General features: G+C 43.4%; 1 protein-coding gene and 2 non-coding genes across 3 annotated transcripts; 2 read left to right on the top strand and 1 right to left on the bottom strand.

Annotated features, from left to right (window-relative positions):
- The first annotated feature begins 4,699 nt into the window (after positions 1-4,699).
- Positions 4,700-4,781, top strand: Trnal-aag. The gene has a single exon. It is a non-coding gene; the product is annotated as a tRNA-Leu (tRNA).
- Positions 4,782-8,574: 3,793 nt separating this feature from the next.
- On the bottom strand, positions 8,575-11,496 carry LOC112555162 (mid1-interacting protein 1A-like). The gene has a single exon (XM_025223415.1). The coding sequence runs from the start codon at positions 11,361-11,363 to the stop codon at positions 10,866-10,868; it is 498 nt and encodes a 165-aa protein (XP_025079200.1). The 5' UTR covers positions 11,364-11,496; the 3' UTR covers positions 8,575-10,865.
- Positions 11,497-11,979: 483 nt separating this feature from the next.
- Trnal-aag lies at positions 11,980-12,061 on the top strand. Its single transcript has one exon. It is a non-coding gene; the product is annotated as a tRNA-Leu (tRNA).
- Positions 12,062-13,771: the final 1,710 nt, after the last annotated feature.

The raw sequence follows: 13,771 nt of genomic DNA on the forward strand, positions 1-13,771 counted from the left end.
TTCTCTGTTTGGACAGGTCAAGCAAGACAAGCAGTGAAGTGTGTTCAGTAGAAAGAAAACTGAGAAATACAACAACTGCAATCTTAACATTATTAACACAATAAACTTTTCAAAATCAATTAATCTTGATCAAAGATCTTCGGGAAAAAGATGAGTTTTGAGGGCTGAAGGGAGGAGCCCTCTGGTGGGAATATTCCTGAGACTAAACAGTGGCATTCGGGTGCAACCTTATAAGGTTCAGATTCAGATGAATTGTTGATAGTCATTGGCAGAGTTGGAAGGACTTCATCCAAACAATCAAACAACAGTAAAGTTAAACGCACAGGGGAAGGCACCGGGTGGCTGATTTTTAAGGGTTAAAGGTCATAATAGTGATCCGACATTGATCTCAGTCATCATGTCAACCATCAGCACAAGGTCCCGACTGTGTCCATGTTGCTCTGTTGGAGATGATACATGTGAATAAGATGTGAAAATCTCATTGCACGGCGACATTTGAACAGTGAACATGAACTCTGAACTCGCCCACCTCGACACGCCTAGTTCATGAAGAGCGAAGCACATATCTAGCATATCCGGAAACTGATAAAAAAAATTTGCTTCAGTCATCTTGTTTGTTTGGTGCCAGGGACACATACACTTGATGTCACTTGGATATGAGTGACACTTGAACAAGGCCAAAATAGTCTGATTATCACCTGTGCTGTTTATGGTGACCTCACCTGACTGGTACCTGTGTGTTACGTACTGATTCTCACCTGCTGTCATACACACACCTATTGTTAGTCGTGTTGTTATTTGTGGTGGGTGGAGATGGTGGGGTGTACAGTGACTAACAACATGGCGGACTAGGGCTTGTGCTCCCAGAACAAAGTTGAATATGTTGAGACTCCCACTTCAGCTCCTATGTTTAATCTTACAGCTGTGGCCCATGAATTACAGTTTAGGTGACAGATGCGTCCTTGTGCGTCACTAAGCTTTTACTTATGGTGGGAAGTCAGGGAGGAAAGTTTTAGACAACCGAGGAAAGTAACGACAATCATCGCCGACTTTATTGGTTCCCTCTAGTGAGCTCCCCATTCACCCAGCATGTGGCTGGCGGGACCGCCATGACAAGACCCATTGACAGTATGTCACAGCTACTTTATCTAGAAAAGCCTTACAGTCCACATGACACATGTAGTAATAATCTTTTAGATATTCTAGTAGCGGAACGGGTATCTAGCTGTGCCTCTGTAGGAGAATGGGGGCCTTTGTGCTGTGATTCAATGTTTATCCTCCCTTGAGACCTCCAACGATCTCAGAATACTTAGGTGACGTCACACGATAACCCCTCACCTGTCTGGTCACGAGCTGGCAGGTAAATCAGGGTACTCCTTCAACGCGGATTACAGTCTCTGCTGTCTGAATATTCTATTCATACCCAAGTATATCCAAGTATCCAAGTCATGCCCTGAGTATCTTAGTCATACTTTGTCTGTTAGAATTTCTCTCACTAGAATCTTGTACCTGCACAAAGCCTGAATTTCTGTCACGGGAATCGTGAAGTACAAAGACAAGGCCTTAAATTCTGTTTAACCGAATTCACAGTGTGTATGTGTGTATTGTGTGTGTAATACATGTATGTGAGATGTGTTTTGTGGGTGGGTGTGAGTGAGAGTGTGAGTAGTGAGTGTGCGCTCATGCAGGGTCAGCAGCAAGTACACATACCTGCACTTTACTTATGACAGTGCGTGCACAAGTGTGACATTGCACTGTACGTGCGTCACTGTGTCAGCACCCGGTATACCCTCCTCGTGCTACAAGACAGTCATGTCAACGACTGTGATACAAAGGTAAAGGTGTGTTCGTGTGTGTGTTCGTGTGTGTGTTTAAGTTTGTTTGAGCGTCGGACGTTATTGTGTGATGCGTTGTGGTGTGTCACAAAAGGACTTAAATATTTTAGTAACTCATTTTCTCCTCCTTCATTTTGAACACGTACATACATAATTAAAATATTGATTTCCCTTTGGTGTTATGGAGGCTTTGACTACAACGCGGTAATTGAACACACCATCCAACAAGTTATTGGTACATCTCTCTGACGAGTCCTGAGGCTGTTAACCATAAAAATAATTCTTGGTTTTGTTTTTGGTTTTTTTTTCTGCTGAATGTGACCCGGTGCCTTGTGGTTATGGGGTTTGTTTTTGTTTGTTATTTATTATTTTTTCCTAGTGTCAAATATTGTGTTTCTCGGGGGTATTGTCTCAGCGGCGAATGAAGATTCTCGGGGTGTGTGTGTGAGTTGTAGGAAGGGGGTCAAAGTCCATACTGACAGTGAACAATGTTCACATTCTTTCTCCCACTGGTATCTTTATTGATCCTCCAGTGTAATATCTTTGTCTATTAATGTCTACTAATATATTATATGTCTGTTAATGTCTATGGAGCATCTGTAGGTACACCAGGAAAAAAATTCTCGGTGACAGAACTGACTCGTTTGACAAACGTGTTTATAAAAGTTTTTCAAATTGAGAAATGAGTCAGAAATAAACAGATGAAATGGCAGATAAGGGGATCGAGGGGACAAAGCTGCGGTATTAAAGATATGAACTGACAAAGATTTGGAGAAACCTAGAAAATTATAGTTTATGTTTACTTTCAGAACAACAAATCTCACAACAGTTATTTTTGTCTCCGCACACCCCTTTGCTCCCCTACCTACACCCCTAACTGATCGAATCCTTTTGATGTGCTGAGCTGTGGAGATCTGAATGATACCTCAGTGACCTCTGACACCACACCCCCTCCCGCACGCAGCACGTACACGCTGTAGTCACATGACTGTGACGTAGCATCAACAGTTCATCTCCTGGGGCGACGACCGGGTGAGTGATGAATGGCGGTTGAGTGCAGAAAGGGTGGAGGGTGGATAACGAAGACGTTGTGATCGTTGCTACGACGGGTGCGACTGTTTGCTGACGGGACCTTGACCCACAGCATGTGATGGCGCAATCATCTTTCATACCAAGTGGGTCTCGCCTCACATCGGGTAGGGTCGGGGTTCGCGTCCCTCTATCTCTCTTGTCTTTCTCTCCCATGTAATCTCCGCCCGTTCTATTCTCTCTCTGCACGTGCTTACTTTTCAACGGGACCAAAGGGACATTCCAGGACAGGTGGTCTGCACTCACGGCCTACGTGACTCCGCGTGACCCACTTTCCATCCATCGGAATGTTGGCTGCTGTGTTCGGCATCCGTGCAACACCTTGTATATGTGAATGTGCAGACAAGGACAATATACAGATCAGAGTTAATAACAAATCAATTGCATTTGGCAAGCGTGTACACTGTACAGTTAACACATCAACATCATTAAACATTAGCATGCGCGCGTGCATCAGTCTGCGTGTGTATCAGTCTGAGTGTGCTTATTTATACATGCATGCTTGAATGTTAGGGAGGGAGGAACACTTACATCTCCTCCCCCTCATCCACCCAACAGTTTACGTACGTACATCATGTCAATCATCACCTTTCCCCCCTTCACACCCTCCTCTGATTGATGCTTTGAAGTGTTGTAATGTATAACTACATGCCCGGATGTTAGATATACAGTAGCTGCAGGCCGGAGTTACGTGCGTGTCGTGTACCTGACAGCGACACCTATATATGATACGCCAGAGTGTGATAGCGTGACCAGTGTCCCTGACCTCTCACCTCATACAGGGATAAGTGCACGGACGTGTGATACAAGTCCAAGCGGAGGGTGATGGAGCACGTGACCACGGCCTGGCAGTCTGATGTAACAGCAGGTCATGTTGGATGGCCTCTCTGTAGGTCACGTGAACCAGACAATTGGCTTCCTGCATGCCGTCCTGTCTGAGTGTAGTTGTTAAAACATCACTTTGCTTGTCACCACTACAGTGACCCGACTATAGTTTCTGATCTCGTCAGGGATCCACCCTCAATATGTGACACGTACCCAAGGGCCAGGCGTCAGTTTTTTTCTCCGGGTATCCAGGTTTCCTCCCCCTACATGTAATCCCCCCAGTATGATATCACGTCATGTAGGAGCACTTTCCTACTAAACCAACCAACTAATCCTGACTAAGGGTGGGTGACGGTTGGGACAAAGACTATACTGATATCACCTGTCAGCGGGTGTGGTGATTGTCCCTCCATTATAATTTATTGTCATGTACTTGATATTGAGAGACATATTAATTCTTTGTCGATCATTCAGACTGAACATACTTATCATATGATGTCATATATAATATATCATCTTCATCCATACACTTCCTTTTTGTCTGTCACTGCACATGTGCCATCCGTTTTCAATACCGCGCTTGTGCTTAATTTATTGTTGTCTGGTTGACTGTCGGTTTCTATGTAGTCTTTCAAATATATATTGTTAAATTTATTATATATGAAATTGTGTTGCATGAAAATGATTACACATAATTTTTTGTATGTTATATATGGAATGTTTAATAACCTGAGGAAATAATGCTCACAGCACATCGAGATAATGGTGATATTTTTGTATGTTCATCATTATTATTAATCGTAGAAAAATGTCAATAATGCTAACAACTTTGTGAACGCGGATAAAAAGAATGCAAATCTAAGAAACGACCAGCGGCCAGCCCACTGACCTGACGGAAGAACAAACAAATCCGTGCTTCACATGCGAACACAAGAAGTCATCAGCCAGCAGGTAGCGTGGCCGAGCGGTCTAAGGCGCTGGTTTAAGGCACCAGTCTCTTCGGAGGCGTGGGTTCAAATCCCACCGCTGCCATTACTTTTTTTTCATATTAAATGCATTTGCAGGTATAATTCAACAATATGACAACTAATTAACATTAACACTTTTTAAATTATGATACAGTACCAGGTCAAATGACGACATGCTAGATACACACACACAAATCGGGAGAGAGTGCAGGGGAGGGATAAGTCATGTAGATCAACTATATATAATTATATCTATATAAATAAGGACCTTAAATTAAAAACAAAGTCACAATGACTGAGAAATCTGCAGATAATGTATCTAGTGAGAGCAAAAAAATATATTTATCTGTCAGTATAGGAGTACAGAGAACGGTGCTCAGTTTGGGCAAACACTTCTCTCTTTTCCTCCCTTCCTCACCCCCCCCCCCCAACCGTCACACACGTGGATGTCCGACAGAGGTAGTGAGTGGTTCATAAGCCAATCCCATAGACTACAGGCACGTGATGCTCGCGTGGCCAAACGCTGCCCGCACCCCTGCGCCTGGAGGGACACAAAAATACCCTTTGTTTCTATATATAGCACGAGGTCACCGGCTCAAAGATGACCAGCCTGTCACGTGTCCAATCTTCGTATCCACAACGGAACCTGCAAAAAATTATATATCATTTTTCAGCTTTCTATTTGATGAACAAAGATAATATTTTATTTACAATGCTGTATGTTAGTTTAATCGTTGTATACAAAGATGAGATGATGGGGTGAACAATCAAAGATGTTAAAATGTACAAATAGGCGTCGTTAATTGTTAATTATAGTTTTAAGATTTCAGTATGATGAAGAAATTAAATGAGCATCGAGTGAACAATATTTATTTTTGGGGTAAAACGACAGGTGGAGGGCACCAGTTCTGTCTGTGCAGATGTCTGAGATAACTGACCGTCTTTAGATGATCTGCGCATGCGCATGAAGACAAAGTTCATGACCGCTGTGTACATCATCTGCACAACAATAAAACAGGATGAGGTCGACAATTTCCTTGTATATGGCGATCAGGTTTCGCTGGCAGTGAAGAGGACTAAATGAGCTTTTCACTGTCAGCAAACTCTGATCATCGCAACATAATATGACAATTAATTGTCCTCAGGCAGGCCGCCCAGACACAGCACGCGCATGGGACAGACGATCGACCTCTTGTAATTATAATTGTCATTTATTTTCCCAGTATATAATAATGTGCTGACATATTGTCAATATCTACATTTCATTCAGTAAGGTAATACAGACTGCAAACATTAGGACCAGTGCACTAAGATCTACATCACTGGTTGACACGTACACGGATGAGTGGTTAGCAAATGAGGAAAAATGATGTTAAAGATCAAACTTGTAGTACTTCGCTCCATAGAAAACATCCCTAGAGTAAGAAATGTCACGTCAACATTTCTTTAAAAAAAAAAAAGGAAAAAAGAAGGAAAAACATCCACTGACACCCCTCCCAACCCCACACACCAACTGGATGTGTAATACAAGTTGTGTACACCCCTCCTCAGGCCTGTCTAAGGTAAATAACCTGGCGGGGAATTTCGGGACATCATGACGAACAGATAGGAAATTTACAGTTTTGAAGACTGTCAACAAGTTGCAAGGCCGGTCATGGCGGTCAGTGACCAAAGACTACAGAGATGAAGTAAATATTATTATACACAGCTTATTATTAGTTTCACTGCGGGATGACTGATGAGTCGATCTGTGGCGGAAAAAGCCGAGCGCTGACGGAGTTTGCCGAGTTGCCAGCGTCGTGCGACCTTTCGAGTCGGGTGATGCTGAGGGCGGCATGGCGTGAGCGGGGTCACACGCGGCCCTCGGGTCATACTCCATCCATCCCACCTGTGACGCTCGGCGTGAATATGACCTCTGCACGCTAATCCCTTTGCGCGCGTGTGTGTGTGAGAGAGAGAGTTTACAAGTTCTATAGACCCTGCCCTTACTCTAAGCAAATAACAGATTATCACCACCTGCACATAAAAGTAAAATAAACAAAGATAACAATAGAGCGGTTGGGGGAGGAGGGGTGAGAGGTCAACATCCTCTGTCAGGTCACTCGCAGGGTCACGTCTGACCTGAATGATGATTTCTTGCTTTGAGCTTGCGATACGTTAGAACTGAGGTCCACAACAGATAATCTGAAATGAGGTCAAGTTTTAAATAGGCGGGTCAGTAGGTCAAACGTCACAGAGTGCAAACAATATAACTTTTCAGTGCGTTTCTTCCTTGTCACCGGCATTCTATGGCGTGTCTACCTTCTCTACCTGTACAGCCCTCTGGCTGACTACCTGTGTGTTGTGCTGGTGTGCATGACATGTTTACGCTGATTCTCTTTTGGCGAAGAATAAAAGTGTTTACAAGAAATGTGTGCCAGCTGTGTGAAGGATCGAGTCCCTGTGCGCTAAATTAAGTGGAGATCACGTGTCAGCCTCCAGTATAATACATCTGTGCAACACTGTTCCACTCTGAGTCTGACATATCAACAAATAAGTAGCCTGACACGTTAAAGTGCACAGAATCTGAATTTCAACACCAGTAGGAGTGGTCTGACATTGTGACACCATGTTTTATTCGAGAGTGAGTGTTGCTGGCTGACATCTCAGGAAACAGTTGAGAGCTGTTAATCATGACAGACCGCACAATCAGAATGCGATGTTACCGGGAACAGGTTCCCGGGCTGTGAGAATAAATACTCTGTTACTCTCGTGTGTGTCGCGTGTTTGGGTGGGGGTGGGGTGAGATGGGTTCTGTCGAGCTGGGTGAGAACTCGGTCTGTCGAGGTCAGTCACCATCCCAGTAAAGGATCATCGCCCTTGTTTGTTGACGTATGCAGCACCCTCACCCCATCCCCACCCACTCCGCTGCAGCGACTAGCGGCCGCCGCTTGAGCAACGCGCAGGTCGCAGGTCAGAGGGAAACTTCCAACTGTGACCTTCGTTAGGAAATTTCCTGTCCCCCCCCCACTACCCCTCATCAGTTAACAGCTTACTCCGCACAGGCTGAACCCCTCTCCCTCGCATCTGTTGTTATGATAAACCTAAGTCATAGCAACACCGCCTCCGTGCAAGTCCATCAGACACCTGTTGTTTTGTTGTCATAGCAACACAGCAGTAGTGTCATCGAGAACTGTCATTAAGATTCTCTTACTTCAAGCTTCAACACACACCCCTCTCCCCACATGCAGAGAAAAAAAGGTTATCAACCTCCACTCACACTGTTAAGAACCAAAGAGCTTTATTGAAAAAAAATATAAAAAATGTCATGGGGGATGCAAGGACTAAAGCCATTTGCTGAGAAACGGTGAGCTGTGCTCACTTTTGATTTTTAGCAAATGAAGATAAAGGTCATTGCTGCACGACGATCAGGTGCACGGTGATCAGGTGCGTTCTTTACCTTGAATACGGTTAGACCACCCACCCCCCAGACCACCAATCTCATGAGCATTTCAAGTGGAAACTGATTTCAGGGTATGATGATGAGCTAACAGACCTGCTGGTGGGGACGGAACAGCACGAGGATTGAACAGTTTCAGAAAGCAAGAAGGTCCGTGAGTGGATCTGGTGCACGTCAGTAAGTTGTCGTGTAGGATCTTCGTGCCTTCAAGACACACTTTCACTGTTGATGCATTTCATGAAAACTCACATCCCCACTTCCCGAAAAAAAAAACAACCCCAAAAAAACAAAAACAAATAAACTAAAATACCCCCCCTCCTCAGTTAACAGCTTACTCCGCAATAAAAACAACCAAAAACAACACAGACAGCTGTATAACTCATTTTCTCTCTCACATACACAAAACAATCAGATCTTATTGCAATGTTCACAATTTTTATTTCAATATCAACTCTATAAATAGAACTGACTTGGCCTGTTCCTGTCTAGCTCTGTATCTGTTTCAGGTATCATCAACTTCAACTCTGAGGCAAAAAAAAAAAAAAACAACTGAAAAAGTCTATGACATTTTGTTACATCGCTTACACAGATGTCAACATTGAGAGAACATGTCTGAAAAAGCAATGTAAACCTGCAACAGTGTAAACAACTTCATTCGAATCCATAACACTTTCAAAATAACTGTTTTGCAAGTTGGGTTACGTTTCATTATGACACAATTCTGACAAAATGTCGCCGGTCCGACATATAAATAACAATACAGCTTCTAATGCCAGTAATATGTTCTACACCGAAAGGTCGCAAGGTCATGGTATTTTCAACTTCTTGTAGCGAACAGCATTCTCTCTCTCACACACACACTCATCATGAAACAGTGGCAGAGACTGGTGGTGCAGTGCTCACAGTCTATACCATCTCTTGCACTTCCAACGTGGAGAACATTCTCGACTGCGCCTCATACTCGTCTCGCAGCGCCTTCCGGCCAACACCCTCCACGACACGACTTCCCGATTTAGCACCAACCCGCCCAGCACAGTGGGCGAGTGGAGTTATACTTACAGACTTTATATTATGTGTAAGAGTCTAGCAATGCGCACATGGGCTTTTTATACATGATCACACAAGCAATGCACTCACAACTGCCTCAGTGTTTATTACACTGAGTTGGGAAAAGAGAGAGAGAGAGAGCTAGTGGTAATTGTTTACACAGTAATTTTCCTCAGTGTGGATGGACAAGTGCTGGCGATGATTGCAGGTCACGCCCTCAGCCGCAGTAGCACGCGGTCCCTGGGTGCTGTGCACGCGTCATAGGGCGACTGACCCACGGAGAGAAGTAAGAAAGAGGAGCAGACATACACACCCCGCGGTTAACACCACTCCCCACTCTTGAGTCAGGCCACAACCGACTACCATGCATTATCAGCCCCGGTCAGTCGACTTCAAGCTTCCGACATGAATATAGGCCTGCGGTTATGAGGCTCAAGCAGCCTCGCCAGTTGCCTGTCAATCAAACATGCAAATAAAAATAGAGTAGGTCTGTGCCAAACAGGATGTTACAAATAAATGTAATTTGTATCTCCATGCTGCTCTGTTGTCTGACAGAACTCCATGACAGGCTAACGTGTGCTATCCTTACCGAGAAGTTAGCTGAAATGATGGTAGTTACAACTACACATCAGCTTTTAATCAAAACTATAATTTTCCATCTACACCACAAACACAAAATTTCACAAATGGTCTTGCATTTACAATCTAGCATGAAGAATATTTTGTTTAATCTGGTAATTAATCGCCTTTTGTCATTTATTGAAAGCAGTAACCTATACTGGAATGCATTTATAAATTAAGCCCTACAGCAAAATTATTAGTTCAAACGCTTTTAAAGTTCATGGATGCAGATTAACTTTATATGTCCGCTATAAGCATTGTTCATTACAGTTCACCGAGAGCTTGCCCGTAACAGCCACGCCCGACTGTTGTACACTGCTGCCTAGAAACACGGTCGTATACACACCGCAGGTCACACTTGAATGCCTGCGCAAGTCCCTCGCCAGGCACTAGCGATGTAGAATACTCCCAGTTCACAGCTCCTTGCCATCAGCAATTACAAATATTTTGTTGGGCAGTGTTGCTCCATCAGAACATCTTATCTATAAAATACTTCAAATAAATGTCATTTCAATTTAATTGGTGTTGTCTTGTAAGTTCACAGAAAATACTAAACTTTGAGAAGTCGTGTACTCGCCGTCACTGCATTCAGCAATCGGGTGGCGAGGCTAATGACACGTTCACTCCGACACCCACGCCCATGCCCGAACAAGGAAACGGCATTCCATCCAGGACACGATCGTGGGTAGATGATGAAACAGCACACTGCAAAGTTTTATGTTTTCTTCTAGTAGAGATGGCTTGAACTGTCCAATGTTCTGTTGTTGATGCCTTCTTTGCACCGTTGATGAATAAAAAAAAAAAAATCATGAAATGTTATAACGAGATGAGGTGTAGTAAGCGAAACGATTTTCATTGAACACGTACCCCAGATGAAAAACGATGCACGAAGTGGCTGCTGTTTACAGTGTTCGCATGCATTCCAATCTAACGGCGTAGCATCGTAGCACATCCACATGCATTCTCTCAAACTGTTAGTTTGAAAAATTCATGCAAGCACATGGCAGGGCAGTCAATAGCTGATCTCCTCCCCGGCGCTGGCTACATGTTGAGTGAAAACGTGGACACGTTCTGGTTCTGAGTCTGCGCAACGTCCCGCTCGTACCTGCTGCCCAGGTATTTCGCCGTGGCTGTCAGCTGATGCAAAAGATGAAACAAACCTCTCAGATGATACCGGAACATGTTTGCAGTCTTTCGCGAAGCGGCCGTGGTGTCGTCTTCGCTGGTTTCGCCCGCCGCTGCTGCAGCATCGTTGTCGTCTTCTGACTGAGGACCGTCGATGATCTCGTCGCGAATGGCATGAAGCATGGAGAAACAGCGATACAGGTCTGTTCCTGACTGAATGGACGGGATGGCCACCGACTGGTTATTGTTTTCTTCGCCAGAAATATCGTGAGACGCGACTTCAAGGTCTTTCAAGCGACTGGGAATCATGACGATATCGTCCATGGTGTTCACAGCGTTCACAAACCGGTTCAGCGCCGTGAGCAGCGACTGCTGGCCCACAACATCAGGCGCACCACTTGCTCGTCTATCCATTTTAGCAAAGTGATTGTGGTAATGTCTGGCTAGGAAACAACGAGATCAAATTTATATACCGTCTGCGAGCTGAGAGATTGAAGCAGACGACTCCTGACAGTCGGCCGGCGGCGTAGTCATGTATAAGTAGGCCGTCACCACTTCCACGGTCCTCCCGCAAGTCACTCCAAAGACTTAAAATATCATCGTTATTTCATTTATAATAATTTAAATCATATTAACTATTTAAAAACTTAATTAAACATCTTTGAAGAGATATTTTTAATGGATTGATTTAAAATTGTTGAAAAGAAATCCCAAACTGATGCTACACTCCCTATACATAAACATGAACTCAACCACAAAGGTAAGGGCAAGGTTACAGAGAAGCTGTTTGATTGGCTGACGGTGATCACGCTTGTGTCAGCCCCATTGCAAGGTCATGCTTTCCGGTATGATCCTTTTGTCAAGGTATCGTCAAAATAAACAAACACGTTTAGAAAGTGACATATTGCACAAAACAATTAGAAGATTGTAAACACAGATTATAGAAAAAAATAGCATATAACCATGAATACCAAGAATTAGGAAGGAATAACTTTAAATTAATACAAAAGGCCCACTGAGAATCTCCATCGGTAGCGTGGCCGAGCGGTCTAAGGCGCTGGTTTAAGGCACCAGTCTCTTCGGAGGCGTGGGTTCGAATCCCACCGCTGCCAGTAGTTTTTTTTTTTTTTATATTGAGAACTGAATGACACATCAATACACGAGAATGATTAAACACTTGAAGGAGTAATGTTCTTTCCCTAATTTGCAACGGATAGAATACCTGTGCTGATTGTAGAGGGGTGGCAATTAATACAAGGGCCGCATGAGAAATGATGTTTTAGACCGGACTAATAAAGTTAACTCAGTTTTTCTGATATATTGCAAAAATACTGGCGGGCGGCCAACCGGTGCTGTCACACTGTAGAGTGTAGACCACGGATGGGGAAAAATCCGGCCTATGAATCCAGTCAAATAATTTTGTTTGTCCCTGCCAATATTGGAAAACTATTGCATACCCAAATATAGCAGACTAATTTTACAGTTTATAATTTTGTAAAGCCCGCAAATAATCTTGGAACAAAACAGTTCCCCACCATTGCTATTGACAACAGTTGATGTATATTTGTACAGCGCATAGAATGATCCTACCAGCTCTAGGATATGGATGAAGTGATGGGTGCCCACCCCTTACCACCTTTACTCAAAATCTTCTTGCACTTTACCATTTCTGTCAATGAGATACTTATTATAGATGCCATAATTGATTAATCTTAAGTTGTGTCTGTTCAGCAATCAATGGCCAAAACCTTTTTAAATCATTTTGATCATCTGCCAAATTATAGTTTATTGTGGCTCCCGGTGTAAAAAAAAAAAAAAAAACAAACAAAAAATCCACATCCTGGAAACTGCCAGTGGCACAGAAACATTGTTTATGCTTTTAATCAAATAAGCATAGCCATGAGGCATACGGTTGGACATGTTGATTGCTCTACTATTGCATAAATGAAACTTAGCAAGGAATTTTTTTCTCTAATACATATGCATCCATGCGCCACATCTTACTGCATCTACTTTTCATCTGATAACAATGGCGACTGAATTACCCTAAGTAGCAACGTCTGGTCTCGGTGGTCAAATTGACCAAGAGTTGTGGCCGTTTTGAGTCAGGGCAAATCAACCCACGGTCATGGTCAAATCAACAGGTAGCCTTCTGATTCATTCTCCAGCCTTATTTGTAAACAGGCAGATTTTGCCTCTTTAAACATGGCAACGACTGACTTCTAGGGATGTAGATGTTAGTCTTATTCTCAGCATATGAAATATTCAGAAGTTTCCAGCAGCATCTTATCTCCAAGGCTTCAGTTTTATTGAAGGTACCCATTAGAGCCCAGCTTTACACAGCCTAACAGCAAGTAAAATGTGAAGCAGCTTCTTGGTGAGGATGTTGCTGATTCTCCGTTGTCTCTTGATTTAGTGCTCAGTGCTGATGCTATTATCCTTGCTTCCAGTTCGTCTTCCCTATCTCTTTGTATTTATGGTGTTGAGGGATGCCACCACCCATTAGATCTGTCATCAGCAAAGCATAGGTTCTTAATATGGTTCTGCCTACTACTGAGATGGTGGACTGGATATGAAACAGCATCTACAATGGTTTCAAAAACAGGTTGAAAGAGGACTATGTTGTTAAGTTTTGAAAAGTTTGAAATGAGTAGTCTTGCTAACTACAAATCAGGGCATCATGTCATCCCTAAGATGACTGGCTCACAAGAAGCTCTTAGTTCCTACTCGTCCCACCTCTCCACATGCATATTAAATTCTCTCCCCACCTCTCCATAAGTGTATTAAATCTTCTGTGTGTCAGGTGAAAGTGTTTGACCAGA

This window comes from Pomacea canaliculata, linkage group LG14, assembly GCF_003073045.1.
Source record: "Pomacea canaliculata isolate SZHN2017 linkage group LG14, ASM307304v1, whole genome shotgun sequence".
Classification (NCBI taxonomy): Eukaryota; Metazoa; Mollusca; class Gastropoda; order Architaenioglossa; family Ampullariidae; genus Pomacea; species Pomacea canaliculata.